At 37.5% G+C, this 16,937-nt stretch overlaps 1 protein-coding gene and 1 non-coding gene across 2 annotated transcripts; one reads left to right on the top strand and one right to left on the bottom strand.

Annotated features, from left to right (window-relative positions):
* Positions 1–424: 424 nt before the first annotated feature.
* Positions 425–2,000, top strand: LOC114418823 (E3 ubiquitin-protein ligase ATL4-like). The gene has a single exon (XM_028384344.1). It carries the CDS (start codon positions 627–629, stop codon positions 1,704–1,706), a length of 1,080 nt encoding a protein of 359 aa, XP_028240145.1. The 5' UTR covers positions 425–626; the 3' UTR covers positions 1,707–2,000.
* A 14,373-nt stretch (positions 2,001–16,373) lies between these two features.
* LOC114420789 lies at positions 16,374–16,480 on the bottom strand. The gene has a single exon (XR_003668422.1). It is a non-coding gene; the product is annotated as a small nucleolar RNA R71 (small nucleolar RNA).
* Between the last annotated feature and the right edge of the window lie 457 nt (positions 16,481–16,937).

Here is a 16,937-nt window from a genome sequence, read left to right on the forward strand (position 1 = left end):
GTTAAATTCATGTTCAATTCTATCCATAATAAAAAATTAAAAATTCTAACAGTAATTAATGACCTCTTACTACCTTTTATGTGTTCTCTACATAAAAAATCTTTCCTATTAATTTACACCTTAGGTGTTATTACAAAAAAAGTTACATGAACATCCATGGTCCTATTTAACATTTGGAGGGAAAGAAAAAAGAAAAAGCATAAATATAATAAAATTTAGAATATAATAAAAAAATGTTAGGAATAGTATTTAAAATAATAAAATTCTTTATTACATGTCCATACAGATTTATTCAGTCAACAAACATTGCAGAAGGGTGGCCATAATAAGTAACAACCGAAAACAGTGAGTCTGCTCTCCTAAACCCTAACAGCATTTACTTGTCTCCATTCAATCAAATAAATTCCATTTCCCCAACCCCATCCATTCAAATTCACATTCATGCCACCAACATTGATTCAATTCATTAACCCACCCCCTCATTCCCTCGTGCCCCTCACGTGCCCCCTTCATGCACAACACAACACACTCACACACTTCAACTTGAGACACTATATGATCTGAAGCACCATTTTCCCTCTTCTTTTTGTCTTTCTCTCTTTAACATTAACACTAAACCAAACCCAATGGCTTCTCCGCCACCCTTATCGCTAAACGTCGTCGGATCAGACATTGACCCAAACACTAACACGTTCCCCACCGTTACAAGTTCGTTAACGCCGCCATCACCACGCCGTTCATCTCCGTTACAGAACCTCAGCCCCAGCATTCTGATTATCGTCACGGTCCTCGCCGTCACCGTCATCGTTTCCCTCGCTCTCTGCTTCCTCCTCCGCCACCTCAACCGCCGCTGCCTCCGCCGCTTCTCCTCCTCCTCTGCCGCTCCCTCCGCCGCCGCGACGCCGATTTTCGCCTCCAGCCGCCGCATCTCGCCGGAGATACTCCACTCCTCCGCCTCCGCCTCCGCCTCCGTGATCGACACGCTCCCGCTCTTCACGTTCTCCTCCGTCACGCGCCGCTCCGCCGCCGTCTCCGGCGACTGCGCCGTGTGCCTCTCGAAGTTCCACCACCACGACCTCCTCCGTCTCCTCCCGCTCTGCTGCCACGCCTTCCACGCCGAGTGCATCGACACGTGGCTCCAGTCGAACCTCTCGTGCCCGCTCTGCCGCTCCACCATAGTCGCGGACGATTCCGACCTCGCTAAGATCCTCCGGCCGCCGTCATCCGCCGGTAGCAGCGATAGCTTCCGCCTCGAGTTAGGAAACATCAGCCGCCGCGGAACCGACGGCGCCGCCGAAGGCGGCTCCGTGGCGCGTGGCGGTTCGCGGTCCTATTCCATTGGATCGTTCGAGTATTTGATCGACGACGAATCGGAGGTTCCGTTCAGCCACGCTCGCCGGAGGAGCGTCGATGATGCGAAGGAGTTTCCGGCCCCGGCGGAGGCTCCGGTGAGTCACAACGAGGCGAGTCTCGCCGGAGAAGTTGGCGGCGTTAGAAGCTGGCTTAAGGAGTACATGGATAGGGTTTCCGTTTCTATTTCATCTCGAACGGCGTCGTTTCGAGGCTCTGGAAGGTTCTTCAGCGGTGGCGGGAGCAGTGATCGCCGAAGCGACATCGTTCCGGTCGCTGCTCCGGAGTACGACGCTGAAGGGAACCGAATTGGCGAAGAGATCAGCGAAATGTTTCGTTGGCTTTCAGGGGTATGATAGGTAAATAAGATGAACAGTTAATTAGGATATATTTTTAATTTTGATTAATTTTTTAAATCATTCTAAATATTCCTTGCTTATTTGGCTTCCACACGAATATTTCCCTCTTTAATTTGTTTTTGGGGTACTTACAATAAAGTTAATGTAACTACATGTATGAATCCGTGTAGATAGGATGAGAGGGGCATAAGAATTTCGAATTCGGATCATAGAATTGTTTTAGAAATACTATATACTATGATGATCATATTATGATTAGATGAAAAGTTACAAGAATGATTTTTAAAATTATATGATATGTTTATATAAAGTGCTTCAATTATGCATCAACGTAGTTAATTACTTAATTTGTATTTTTTCCATTCATAATATGGTTTTCTTTTGGGTAGACAATATAGTGATCATATTATGAGACGAGAATATACATATGATTTTTGAAATTGTATGATATGCTTATGTTTATATAAACGCCACAAACTGTACATGCATCAAAGTAGTCAATTTTTATTTTTTCCGTTCATTATATGGGTTTTCATTTGGGTAGATACAATATACACTTAAGTCTAATGAATTGTTATAAATTCTTCTTTAATATATTTTTCTAATTATTTAAAGCAGCATTACAACAAATAAAAAGTCAAAAAGAAATTTTATTATTTTTAACAATTTAATTTAACTAAAAGCGAAATTACTGAAATTAGAGTGATTATAGGAGGAATTGAATTTGCCAATTTGATTATCAGTACATGTGAAAAAGCAAAGTGTAAATATAAAATTATACTACTAGTTTTCTTTATTTGTTGAAATTTAATTGAGTCATATTTTAAAAAAATCAATTTCTTACGCATAAAGTGTCGATATAATATAACTAGTTAGTCAATTGAGCTTATACCAGACAATGAAGGTTAGATTACTTGTAAAGAAGGTCTATAAATGTATTCGAAGAGATTTTTCTCATCCTCAAGAAAAGTATAGTATATTTATTTATTTTACATAATATATATGATTTATAATATGGAGAATAAATAACTACATCTAGATTAATAGTTTTTTTGCATAAGAAAAATTATGTACAAAAATACACATTTGGCATTCTTAAGTATCACTAGTCCTTATGTCAAAAAGAGAATCAAAACCTATATTGAAGTTTTCTTTTTTCGGCTAATGAGCTATTTGTGTAAAACATTGTGTTAGTTCGAGTAAAGTTAAACTTGAATTTCTTATATATGATTTATATTATGAAAAATAAATAACTACATCTAGATTAATATATTTTCACATAATTAAGAAAAAATATTTACATAAATACATTTTGGCTTTCTATAGTATCACTATCCTTATGTCAAAAAGAGAATCAAGACCTGATATTCAAGTTTTCTTTCTTCAGCTAGAGTGCTACTTCTGTAAAACAGCACTATTTTTTGGATTTTGCTAGGAATGTGCCTTATATATGTCAAATTTGTGACAATTTTGTGGGGGAAGAATACTAGTCTTTATTACTATTACCTAATTGTAGTTGTTTCAATAAAAAATATTTGGCTTTGAAAAAGGACATGCTTTGTTCGGTGATTTAAGCGACTTTTCGAGGACATAAATAAGAGTAAAGCTATGATATGATGGTGTTTGATGTGGGTGAGTAATGAACGCATGGAATTGAAGGTAGCTCATTTATTGTAGATTTACCAACCATTTTAATGGAAAAAGGTCCTACTTCTGCCCCAATTTTAAAGCCTTGAACTACGAATATTAATGTTTATAAATACAAGGGAAACAAGGTATTAATGATCACATATAACATGATGCTGATAGATACTTACGATAACAGAGATTCCTCAGCATTTTTTAAATTATTTTCGGAAGAAAATAATACTCAATCACATGAAACTAATACATTATTGAAGTGTCTATAATTTTTTATCAACAAATATTAATTATTAATTTATTAATTTTTGTGAGATCTTTTCTTCTATCATTCTTCTTTTAATCACCAGAAATTAATATATTGTATTAATTTGAAGAATTGAACTTAAATTTCTTAAATAAGATATGAAATAGATGAATAAAAACAACTCAAAAGAGGGATTTTAATAAAAAAAAAAAAATACTCTATCTTCTCTAACAAATTAAGATTGGTCTGAATTTACAACTAGATGCTCCTAACAATAAAATGATGAAAAAAAGTTATTGGTTTGTTTTCATGTGTATGCTTGTTGTTCTGCTCGTTAGTCAACTGAAAATTATTTTTTTAATTTATTTTTTTTGTTTATTTTTTATCGATCTAAAGGTTCGTTAAAGTTATATTTCAACTGTGTACGTTTTTGTTTTTGTTTTTGTGTGTGTGTTAAGAAATAAAGCAATGTTGTGTGCATGGTTGTTTATCATATTCAATTTCATAATTGCTAGCTTAATAGTACTAATTTAAAGAACATTATTTATTAGCAATTCTTCTTTTGTTTTCACTTCCCATTGGATATCAAAGGTCAGTATATATTAATATTTTTTTTCTATAGATGATTAGATTTGGTGTTTCTAGCCGGTTTGCGAAACCCATAGTTGCTTCTTCTTCTTTCTTTTTGGATTGTCTAGGAATCCGCGATTGCTTGAAGAAACGGCAAACGTAATAGCTAAAATATATCCCAAATGCAAAACAATGAAGTGTAAAAAAGATGGACTCTAAATCTGATCCATGAAAGTTGTACTAAGAGATTTTGCTTTCCCTTACTCACCAATTCTCTTTTTCATTGAAATTAAATTAATACTCGTAAAAGCTAAGATCCAAAATGACCAACATGCATGTATTAGATTAATGCAGCAAAGTCTCAGTAAATAATGTTTAATTCAGGTAATCGGAATAAAAACAGATTAAGTCGGTATCTCTTCGATGAATCCCACAAGTAACATGAGATCTACCTATGTTTCTTTTTTTCTTTCTTAATTTTGCTTACGTCCACGTTATCCAAACATTTGAACCATATGTAACATTACTTATTTGTATTTAATTACATGTAGATATAATTTTATAATTATAATAGCTTGTTTTATTTAAACTTTGATATATTTATATTTTAATTCTAGATACATATTAATTTAGATACTACTCAAACATATAAAAATATAAATAGATACATATTAATTTACACCAAGTCTTTGTCTATATATTGTCAAACCAAAAATGAAGAGTAAGCATATACGTAGCATGAAAAACGAAATATATCGTTGACTTGGAACGTAAACGAGAATCCAATTAATACCATCTTATCTGTCTTGTATCGTCGTCTATATATTCTTATCTTTAGTTGCGGTGAACAAGCAACTAAAAAGTGCTTTGATCGATTGACTAGGTTAAGTGCTTTGATCGCCTAACTGATTCGTTTTGAACTTTTCTTTTTGTCAAATGTTTTATTATTTGTCTTTATATATGGATTGGGTCATTTTTTGCAATGGAAATCATGTCAAACCTAAATAAAACTGCATGAAATTAAGATAGGAGTGACGCCATGAATTAACGACGACATAAAAGAACTATCAGTTATCTCTATTTATTACTTTCATTAGTGATTGTTAATTATGTTATTGTTTTTTTTTCAAAAGAAATTAATTAATTTTGAACGCAGAAAAGGATTATATATTGGGTAGGTTAGCTACTTTGCTTACACCCGGGTATATCTTTCTAAGTTTAACCCTTTTAAAGGTAACGATATTATCAATTCTACAGTTTAATAGTGTCATGTTATTTTAACAATTAATGTGTATATACTAATTTCTAATTTATATATATATATATATATATATATATATATATATATATATATTTAAATGTGCTATTTAATATCAATATTTTTTATAAACAAACGAAAAAAATATTGAGGAGACCCCAATATGATAAAATATCAATAAACTTTGAGGAAATTTTGTGAACTTGATTTATCTTATAAAAATATTCAATTGAATTGTCAAATTTACAAAATTTAATATCATTGAAACGATGCTTAATGTTAAAACTATACCTTGTCTTTTAGAATGGAGAATTTCTAATTTTTCTACGGAGACTACAATATAACTCAAAGTAGAATTGACCGCTTCCTTGTCTCTAAGGAGTGGATGGATTCTTGGTCTGGTTGTTCCCAATTTGTATCAGATAGGACCATCTCGGACCATTATCCTTTTCTTAGAAATTCTAACCTTGATTGTGGACCTAAACCTTTCAAGTCCTCAATTGTTGGTTCTCTTGTGAAGGCTTCATACAAGAAGTGGAACGTTTGGAACTCCTATGATGTACAAGGATGGGCAGCATTCGTCCTTAAGGAAAAAAAATGAAGAGATTAAAGAAAGATTTGAAGTGTTGGAACAAAGAGAGCTTCAAGGATATCCAGAATCAAGGAAAAGAATTGCTGGCTAAAATTAATTTCTTGGACGCGAAGGATGAAGTGGTAGCTATGATTGAATGAGGAGGAATTGGCTACAAGAAGGATCTTACGGAGTGAATTTTGGAAGATAAAGAGGAAACAAAAGTCTTTGCTTCATCAAAAAGCAAGGATTAGGTGGCTTAGGGAAGGTGATGGGAATTCCAAACTCTTCCACTATACCATTAATTGGAGAAGAAGACTAAATGGGGTGAAAGGAATAGAGGTCCATGAATCATGGGTGGAGGAGTTATTGCTTGTTAAAAGAGGGGTAAAAGGAGTTCTTCCAAAGGAGGTTCCTCTAAAATTTTTAAGGATTTTCTATATTAACAATTATAAGAAACCAATAGGATCTTGTAACCTATGATTTTCACAAATAATAGATAAACAGTGCATTTTTTTGGTAGAACTAACATTCGAATGCTAATTTTTTCTTACAGAAGTATAACCACTCAATTAAGTGAAAAAAAATGAAAATTTGCACTTGAAGACTCTTTCACTTGGCCATAACTGTGATACTTCAGCCCGACCGTTGTAAACAGTACAACCATGGTAATATGATGACTCTCATTTTTGAATTGTGTCAGCCTTTAAATGATAGTCATGGTGAATACACATGACTATAGTCATTCCACAATATCCTAGAGCTTCAACATCATAGTTTTCAACCACGATCATGGTTGATGTTGTTTATGTATTTGGAATTGATGGGAAAAAGTTGGAGTTTGTTTTGGGATGATTTGGAATCCATGAGAGGAAATTCTACAAAAATTTTGAAATTTTGCAGAATTCGCATCCACAACTATTTTTGCATCTAATGACCATTTTCACATCAAGTGTCCAATGTCGCGTCCAATTACTATTTTGAGTTTAGTGATTAGTTTTGAGTCCAATGACCATTTTGAGTCTATCGATCAATTTTGAGTCTAGTGACCAATTTTAAGTCTAATGATTAGTTTTGAGTCCAATGATAAATTTTGAGACCAGTGATCAATTTTGAGTCAGATGATCAATTTTGAGTCCTATGATTAGTTTAAAGTTTAGAGACCATTTTGAGTGTGATGATCAGTTTTAAGTCCAGTGACTAGCTTTGAGTCCAATGACCAGCTTTGATGTGGATGTGATTAATGTTTGTTTTCCTTACATAAATTAACTATTTTGAGATCTTAATGAATTTATGATGATATGAGATGTGGTTGAGATGCTGTTATTTTATTTTTGGAGTTGACTTTATGTTGAGATCATGAGATTCATATTCATATGAGTTTTTAGTGAGTTGTTTGCTAGAATTCAAGGTGTTGGAACTTCTTGTTATGCTTATTGAACTATATGTGGGTCCATGAGTGTGATAAATGTATGAATGGTGAATCTATGATGTTATAACCTCTTATGATGTTGAGATTGGTAAATGAATTTGGGATGACATATGATATGGATTTGAATGATCATAACATACATGCATTGATGAATGACATTACATGTGAGTAGGACACGTAAGTTGGGGGTGCTAAGAAGACCCTTAACCTAGTGTCAAAGATTGTCGTGGTGGCTAATGCTGAATGGGCCTATAGAATGGATAACTGGGTGAATCCCTAGATAGGTTAAGGTCTTTGCAAGCCTTGCCAAGGTAAGCCATTATCCATGCTAATCCATTTTTGATAAAACAACACTTCTTTTGCAGGATTAATTAAGTATCTCAGAATGGTTAGATCATATATTGTGACTATGTTAAAGGATGTACTCGGGTTAATCGCTCAAAAGGTGAAATATTTCGGGGGTAAAAAGTCCACGACATAACATGATAGTTATACACATGCATTGATAATTGTGACTTAAAAATGATGTGTTACTTGATATGTTGTATTAGTACATGACTATTAAAAATGAAGGATTTTTATATCTCTTTTTAACATCTTGATCTTATATTTCTTTTATATGTTGTTTTCTTTTAAAATGATCTTACCTTTGTGTTTTATGTTGAACTGTGATGATCGTGTCATTTGATATAGGAGCAGATTATGATATAGCCTATGTGAAGCATGTTTGATGCAATCCTCCCAAGGAGGGGACCCATCACCAGAGCTAAGGCTAGGAGACTTCAAGAAGATTGGGTCAAAGATGCAGGAGAAGGCCCTAGGGTTCTCATGAGCCTTAGGGTAGATTTTGGGCTCATGGGCTAAGTATGAGCCCACTTATCTTGTACATATTAGATTAGGGTTTCAATCTTTTTGGGCCTTGTATTTAGGGCTCCATAGTGTAGGGAGAGTACCCTAGTAATGTATGATTTTTCAGCCCTTGTATTTTAGGGCACCTAGACTATTTTTTGTATTAGGGGTAGTTTTGTAATTTCACATGCATTAAGTGCACTATTTGATGTGTGTTGGGAGAGAAATTTAATTGAATTGGGAGAAGCCTAACCCAATTAAATTTTGGACCAACCTAAGGGGGAGGTAAACATTTGCTTGCTACATCCCATTGCAACATCATATAGTCACACTTTGTGCATGTCCTACATACTTTACATGTTTCATGACACCTAAGCACACTTAGTAGAGAATCTTGGACTTGATCTTGGATTAGTGGGCTGAATCGTAGCTGAAATTTACTAATCATAATTAGTGAAATTTTTTGCTCCACAAATTCAAATTCAAGTGAAATTTGAATAGAAATTCAAATTTCCCTCCAATTTTGTGTGACACTTAGGCTATAAATAAAGGCCTTGTGTGTGCATTGTTTCAACTTTGATCATTTGAGAAATTACACTTCAAAGTTCAGACCTCATTTAAGGCATAAATTTCGTGCCCCTTCTCTCCTTCTCCTTCCACTCATCTTCTCCTACCTTCAAGCTATTATCCATGGCTTCCTATGGTGGTGAACTTGTTCTTGACTCATCTTCTCCTTAAAGTGGCGTCTTCAATCACTTTTCCTCCTTCTCCATTCCACTTCCATTGATCTTCAAGAAGCAAAAGAATTCATTGATGAAGAAGATCCAAGGCCTACAAGCTCTACATGGAGTTACATCATGTGGTATCATAGCATCTTCATCTAGGTGATGTTCTTTTGCTTCCTCTATCTTTTGTTCAGTCAATTCACTTTAATTCCTTGTTCTTCATCATTTTCTCCATGTATCTCCTCCATTGTCTTGTGGTTTGGTGCTATTTAAAATAGATTCAAAAAAGTAAACCAATTAAATCTTAGATCTATACTTATTATTGCATTTCTATGATTCAAATTTTATAGATCTATTATTGAATCATTTTTTTCTGTTGATTTTAGGTTCTATCATTTTTCAGTAATAATATTATTGGTGCTGAACCTTTAGATCTCAATTTTCTTGCAAAATATTGATTAGAAAAGAAAACACAAAAATCTAAGTATAAATCACTTCATTCATGTTGTCTTAGAGTCATGTTTAGTCATAATAATTGTCACATTATGTTCTAAGTTTGTGTTGAATTTTGATTTTGTTGATTGAATTCTAGATATATTTGTTCATGCATTCTTGCAATTATTAGCCTATCACTTGAATTTTGAGTCTAATTCCTGCATCTTATTTAGTTCATAACATAGTCTAATTCCCGCATGTCATTGGACTTGCCGTCTCTGGATGACCAAAGGTGTGGATAACCATACGGTACCCCTGCATGTCATCGGACTTGCCGTCTCTAGATGACAAAAGGTGCAGAAGACGACGTTAGTCTCTACGCGTCAACAGGCTCGCTTCCCCCCTGGTTGACGAAAGGTGTAGAGGACGACGTTAGTCCCTGCGCGTCAATGGGCTTGTTTTCCGCTGGTTGACAAAAGGTGCAGATAACCATACGGTACCCCAACATGCCATCCGACTCGCAGGTCACGATAACGAAAGGTGGGGCGGTCGACAAAAGCGGGGCTTTTGCTCCTACGTATCCTCTATCGCGATGAGAAATTCAGACCAACATAGTTCTTGCTTTTGTGATGTGCGAGACTAAAATAGTCTCTACCGGGAGACGCTGACATCTCCAGAAAGGGTGCAGATGACCACATTGGCCTCTGCTTGTCAATCGAACTTGGGGTCTCCGAATGACGAGGTGCGGATAATCGGAAGGTGTTTCCGCATGCTACCAGACTCTTGGGTCATGATAGCAGAAGGTGGGGTGGTCGACAAAAGCGAGACTTTTGCTCCTACGTATCCTCCATTTGTGATGAGGAACTCAGACCTTCGTAGTTCTTTCTTTTGTGAGACTAAATAGTCTCGGTGTTCTTTCACTAAAATGCGAACATGCTTTAGTAAAGAAACAAAACCTCCAACTGATCAGAGCAACATATGATTTTTGATGAAAAACAATGTGTCTATTGGGGAAGGAGAGTATGCTGATGAAATTTTCTCATAACCATAAATTTTCTCCTAAACGACCATTTAGAGGAAACACCGGGTCCAACAAAATAGAAGAAAATCACTCAAAGTGTATCAATCTCATACAGGTAAGTGTTTTATCCTAATTCCGAACCATAGATATGTCATGACTTGATTTTGCAAATCATTTCCTATCAAATCAAAGATTACATGCGTGATCATGGATCAATAGGACCTTTTCGGGAATAGCGTTTTTGGAGGGAAATTTGGCTCTGAGTGTTTGGGCCTTTTTCCTATTCTGTTTTTGTTTAGTGCGGGGTGAGAAAGTCGCTAGCGCACATGATTTTGGTTGGAAATCAAAGGGAAATGACCACTTTGGGTCGTGGTTTCCTTTCTTTCCTTGTTTACTTGTGACAATTTTGTATTGTTCAGATATTGTCTGGTCCAAAGACCTTTCTATATATTTCTTTTGTTTTCTTCCGATCTTTGATCAGAAATTTTTCTTTCTTTTGCTTTCTTGCAATCTTTGATTGGGAATTTTCTTCTTTTGCTTTCTTCTGATCTTTGATCGGAAACTTTCTTTTTCTTTTTTTGTTTTCTTCCGAGGGCAAGGATGGACATTCTCACCCTGGGTCAAGGTTTATGGTGACTTGGGATTTTGGCTCAAGGCTTGTAGAACGGCTGGACATGGTATATGTCAGGGCGTTGGTTTGGCCAGCGGTTCAGGGATAAAGGGGATGTCCCACATTTATTTCCACGACACACATACAACCATGATGATTTGGAAATTTTATGCAAAACTGGTCATGCATGTACCCATGTGGACACTCAAGCATCAAGTTTTTATGGTCATGTGACACTAGGGCTCAGGATTCATTTTTCCTATTTAAGTCAACCCATTGTTTCCAAAACATGCTCTTTTATCAATTCATGCATCCATCTGAGCCCATTATGGGCGTTTGAGAAAATTTTCACAGCATTCACCCTTCAGGTGTATACACATTTTTTCAACAAAACCCTTTGTTTTGATCGGTGAATTTTCTTCAAAGAAAAGCTGGAAGTTAATTCTTTTCAAAGCATGCTAGCTTTTCAGCCGAAAGATATATTTTTTGTTCTTGTTTGTTTTTGTTTTTTTTTTCATGAGGTATTTTGCTACCTAAACATATGTATATTTTTGTCAGGTATTTTTGCTATATACATGCATATCCAAGGTATCTTGCTACCTAAACATACATACATACATACATACATACATACATATATATATATATATATATATATATATATATATATATATATTGTGAGGTATTTTTGCTATATACATGCATATCTAAGGTATTTTCACTACCTAAACACACATACATATATTTTGTGAGGTATGACTACCTTCCGAGCTTGTGCTTGTTTTATTAAAATTCCTAGGATCATGAGCAACTAGGTGTGTCCTACTATGACTTGAGAAACAAAAGGTGATCAAATAACAAGCAGAAATTTAAAAGGTACTAGGTTGCCTCCTAGTAGCGCTTCTTTAACGTCTTGAGCTGGACGCGTGATGACTTGTCGGTCACGGGTCGTAGACAAAGCTCCAACCTTTGTAGATGAGCTGAGGGGCTCTAGAGGTGGCGGCGGTGCGTCTGTTGGCCGCTGCCGGCCATCCCTAGGCTGCTGTGGTGTCTCACCCTGCGCCTGCCTGGGGGCGCAATACTTCTTGATGAAAGCTCGGTTAGTAGGGGGCCTGATGACCTTGCTGGGGGCGACAGGCACTCCGTAGAACTAACAGAGGCCCTTAATCAGAGCTGGAAACCCCAAGACCCTGTTGGACTTCTCCGGGTCCAATGGGTGTCTTGCGGGTGTGATCCTTGCAAACAATAGATGACATCAGAAATCAGTTAAGAGAAATGCATACTTACCTATGTCACAATGGCATGACCTTACCGGGGGGAACAGACACCCGGTAGGACTGACAAAGGCCCATAACCAGAGCTAGAAACTCCAGGGCCCTGTTGGACTTCTCTGGGTCCACTTGGTGTTTTGTGGGCGTGATCCCTGCAAATAATAGATGACATTAGAAATCAGTTGAGCGATGTGCATACTTACCTATGTCACGATGGCACAGACCAACTGATACTTTTGCAGGGGGAGATCGGCATTGTGGTCGCCGGGCGGAATGTTGCTAAGTAGCTACGTCATCCATATCTATGTAAGAGTGGTCATGTTGGTGCGCATGATCCGCACTCGTCTCTTTGCAGTGGCACGGGTGAAATCTTGCCCTGGTATGCATAGTAGCTGCACGATAACCTCCTCCTCTAGTTGTGCCCGCACAGTTGGCACTCCTCCAGGATAAGAGGGTGTCCTAGGAACTGATAAAAGGAAACTAAAGACCCCTTAACCGGGAGCGCAAGTCTCAGTTAAGCATTAAAGGCATAGGACCTTAAATTCCCTTAAGCTGCGGATGTGGAGCCCACTGAAGGCGAGAGCATGTAGCCCTCTGAAGGCGAGGACGTGTAGTCCTATGAAGGGGATGACGTGTAGTCCTCTGAAGTGAAGGATGTGTAGTCCTCTGAAGGCGAGGGTGTGTAGCATTCTGAAGGTGAGGACGTGTAGTCCTCTGAAGGCGAGGGCGTGTAGCCCTTTGAAGGTGAGGACGTGCAGTCCTCTGAAGGCGAAAGCGTGTAGCCCTCTGAAGGTGAGGACATGTAGTCCTCTGAAGGCGAGGACGTATAGCCCTCTGAAGGTGAGGAAATGTAGTCCTCTAAAGGCAAGGGTGTGTCGCCCTTTGAAGGCAAGGACGTGTAGCCCTCTAAAGGCGAGGATGGTTAGTCCTCTTGAGGGTCAGGACATGCAGTCCTCTGAAGGCGAGGACGTGCAGTCCTCTTGAGGGTGAGAACGTATAGTCCTCTAAAGGCGAGGGCGTGTAGCCCTCTGAAGGTGAGGACATGTAGCCCTCTAAAGGCGAGGGCATGTAGCCCTCTGAAGGCGAGGGCGAGCAGCCTTCTGACGACGAGAGCGTGTAGCCCTCTAAAGGCGAGGGCGTGTAGCCCTCTGAAGGCGAGGGCGAGCAGCCCTCTGAAGGCGAGGACGTGTAGTCCTCTGAAGGCGAGGGCGTGTAGCCCTCTGAAGGAAAGGGCGTGTAACCCTCTGAAGGTGAGGGTACTAGTACCCAAGGGTCCACCCTTATGAGAAAGCAAGAGATTAACTTATTGAGAGGGCCGGTCATTCCAAATTCAAAAGATTGGTCAATAGATGTTGTAAATCTATACAGTTAACATGATTTTTAGGGATGCAAATGCATGCAACCTTTGTCTTGAAATTTGGTAAATGCGGACTTCATATGAAATAATGCAATGTAATGGAAAGTTGTACAATGTGCGTGACATTCTTTCCCTATTTTGTGATTTTGATTTAATTTTTTTTGGAAAACACAGATTGACTGTCCTTTTGAAAGAGGTGAGAACTTTTGATCTGCCCCTATGTTCACTTGAGGCTCATGAACGATGCCCCAGTGTAAGGCTTTAAGATACCAATCATTGTCTTTCGTCATGACCTTGTAGCAGGGAACCTATTGGGTGAGAACTTCTAATCTGCCCCTAGGTTTGCTTGAGGTTTATGCATGGTGTCTTTCATTGCCCCAGTGTAGGGCTCTGAGGTAACCATTGTTGTTTTGTTTCCACAACCTCGTAGCAAGGAAGAATGAAAGAAGCAGTTGATTCTTGCAAAAAGAATTTTCCAAGGACGAGAAATAGTTGAAGGATTTTTTCAGTTGGCGGGTTAAGTCAAATGACTCCTATTCTTGATAACTCATTTCTCTCTAAAAAAGACAAACTTTCTGGAATGATAAAATGAGGTCACATGAATGTCTATATTTTTACTTGAAAACACAATCAATCAAATGCTTTTTTTTTCTTTTTCTTTTTTAAATTTTATGCTTTACTCGTTGTTTACGGCATCCTCACCAAATGTGTAACACGAGTAATTTATGATTGAACGGTCTTGGAAGTCCAAACTCAAGAGCGCAGGTCGCTTGAGCAAACAAACCAATGGCTTGCACCCATATTCCAATGGAAGCAAAGATGTAATTACGAGAGGATGAGGGACAAAGATGTCAAATTTATCCATTTTATTTAGCATTGTAATTGCGGTTTACAATAACGGCATAAACTTGAAAATCCTGATGAGTCATTAGAGACATCTAACAATAGCTTTCAAAATTGCCCCATGTGTGGTGTTGCTTGTCAATGTTAGGATTTAGTAATTTAATTTAGGGTTGGATTAAGTGGTTGAACTGATAAAGGATAAATTCTCGCAACCTAGGATAAGAGACTTGCTTGTGAATCAAGGGGAAGCAATGTATTTTAATTCTGATAATTTCTAATTCAACTTTACTCGCTGTTTAATTTACAAAAGCAAACAACCCCCCCCCCCCAATTTGTTGCTATTTCCTACTATCTGTTATGAACATTTGGTGTATCATTGCTCGTTGGGAAACGACCTAGGATCACTTCCTAGTTACTACATTTTAATATTTATTTGATCGGGTACGGCCTCAATCAAATTTGGCGCCGTTGTCGGGGAGCAGTGTCCAAAGGTTCATAATAGCTAGTGTCGTGTTAGTGTTTAATTCTTTTGCGTTTTATGTTTAATTGTTAGTGTTGTGTTAGTGTGTGTGTTAGTGTTGTTTAGTGTCTTGGTATTTTGTTTAGTGTGTGTTCTGTTTTAGTTTTTCTGTTAAGCGCTTCCCCTGTTTCAGTTTTGGGTGTTTTGCGACGGATTTAGCGACCACTTTTGCTTGCGGCAAAACAGAGTAGTAGAGGAAATCATGCAGCGACGGATTTTAGCGACCACCCTTGCTGAATTATTTGGGATTTTTTGTTTTAGTAGCTAGAGTTGTTATTTTTGGCTGAATTTTTTGTGGTAACTTCTTTTAATCTATATTTTGTGTGAAAAATAGCTAGAGCCTTTAGTTTGGTCAGATTTGAAAGTTCCAAAAAAGTAGCAAATTTGAATTTTGTCAAAACTTCAAACGGCCATAACTTTTGCTCTGGTTATCAGAATCGCAATTATTATATATGTATTTGGGGTAGAAAAAAATTTCCTACGCCGTGGCATCCGGCCTCTCCATCGTCCAAAAAAAGTGATTCTGTCAAAAGTTTTTTAGTTTTCAAGTATTATTCTCTTATTTTTCTTAACTTATCATTTTTAGCTTATATAGTTAGACTTTGAATTTTCATTTGAAATTTTTTGTGATATCTTCTCATCATTTTATAAGGTTGCTCACAAAATTTCAAGTCATTTGGATATCATTTAATGGTAGCTGTAGTTCAAACCTACACTATTACTTGCATAAGAAGGCAACTAGTTGTGCATGCTGAATTTAGTGTATGACTAGAGGAAATCCATCTGACTTACAACCCTTTGATCCTGAGATAGATAGGACATTTCATAGATTAGTTAGACATCATTTAGTACCTTTTTGAGCATCCTAAGCATTCTGATATTGGTGATTTTGAGCATTATAATTTTGAACATTCTGATTTTGTACATTCTGAGAATATGGCACAACCTCCACCCCGTGAGAGGACTCTATGGGAAATGGCTGCACCTGATTTCACCTACGAAAGCCTGTGCATCCAATACCCTGATGAGTATGTCCCATATGTTCTTAAAACTGGACTGATCCATTTGCTTCCAAAGTTTCATGGCCTTGCAGGTGAAGACCCACACAAGCATCTGAAAGAATTCCATATTGTCTGCTCCACCATGAAACCACCAGATGTTAAGGAGGATCACATATTTCTGAAGGTCTTTCCTCATCCTTTAGAGGGAGTGGCAAAGGACTGGCTATATTACCTTGCTCCAAGGTCCATCACGAGCTGGGATGACCTCAAAAGAGTATTCTTAGAAAAAAATTTCCCTGCTTCCAAGACCACGACCATCAGAAAGGATATTTCAGGTATTAGACAACTCAGTGGAGAGAGCCTATATGAATACTGGGAAAGATTTAAAAAATTATGTGCTAGTTGCCCTCACCACCAGATTTCAGAGTAGTTTCTTCTCCAATATTTTTATGAAGGACTCAGCAACATGGAAAGAAGTATGATAGATGCTGCTAGTGGTGGAGCCCTTGGAGACATGACCCCTGCTGAAGCCAGAAATTTAATTGAGAAGATGGCTTCAAACTCCCAGCAATTTAGTGCCAGAAGTGATGTTATTATCATTAGAGGAGTGCATGAAGTAGCCACGAATTCATCAGGTGAGACTAAGAAGCTTGAAGGTAAACTAGATGCCTTGGTTAACCTGTTAACCTGGTAACCCAACTGGCCATGAATCAAAACTTTGCACCTGTCACCAGACTTTGTGGTTTATGCTCCTCTGCCGACCACCACATAGACCTTTTCCCTTCTGTGCAACAATCTGAAGCAATTGAACAGCCTGAAGCTTATGCTGCAAACATCTACAACAGACCTCCTCAACCTCAACAGCAAAATCAGCCAC

This window comes from Glycine soja, chromosome 7 (assembly GCF_004193775.1).
Source record: "Glycine soja cultivar W05 chromosome 7, ASM419377v2, whole genome shotgun sequence".
In the NCBI taxonomy this organism is placed as follows: domain Eukaryota; kingdom Viridiplantae; phylum Streptophyta; class Magnoliopsida; order Fabales; family Fabaceae; genus Glycine; species Glycine soja.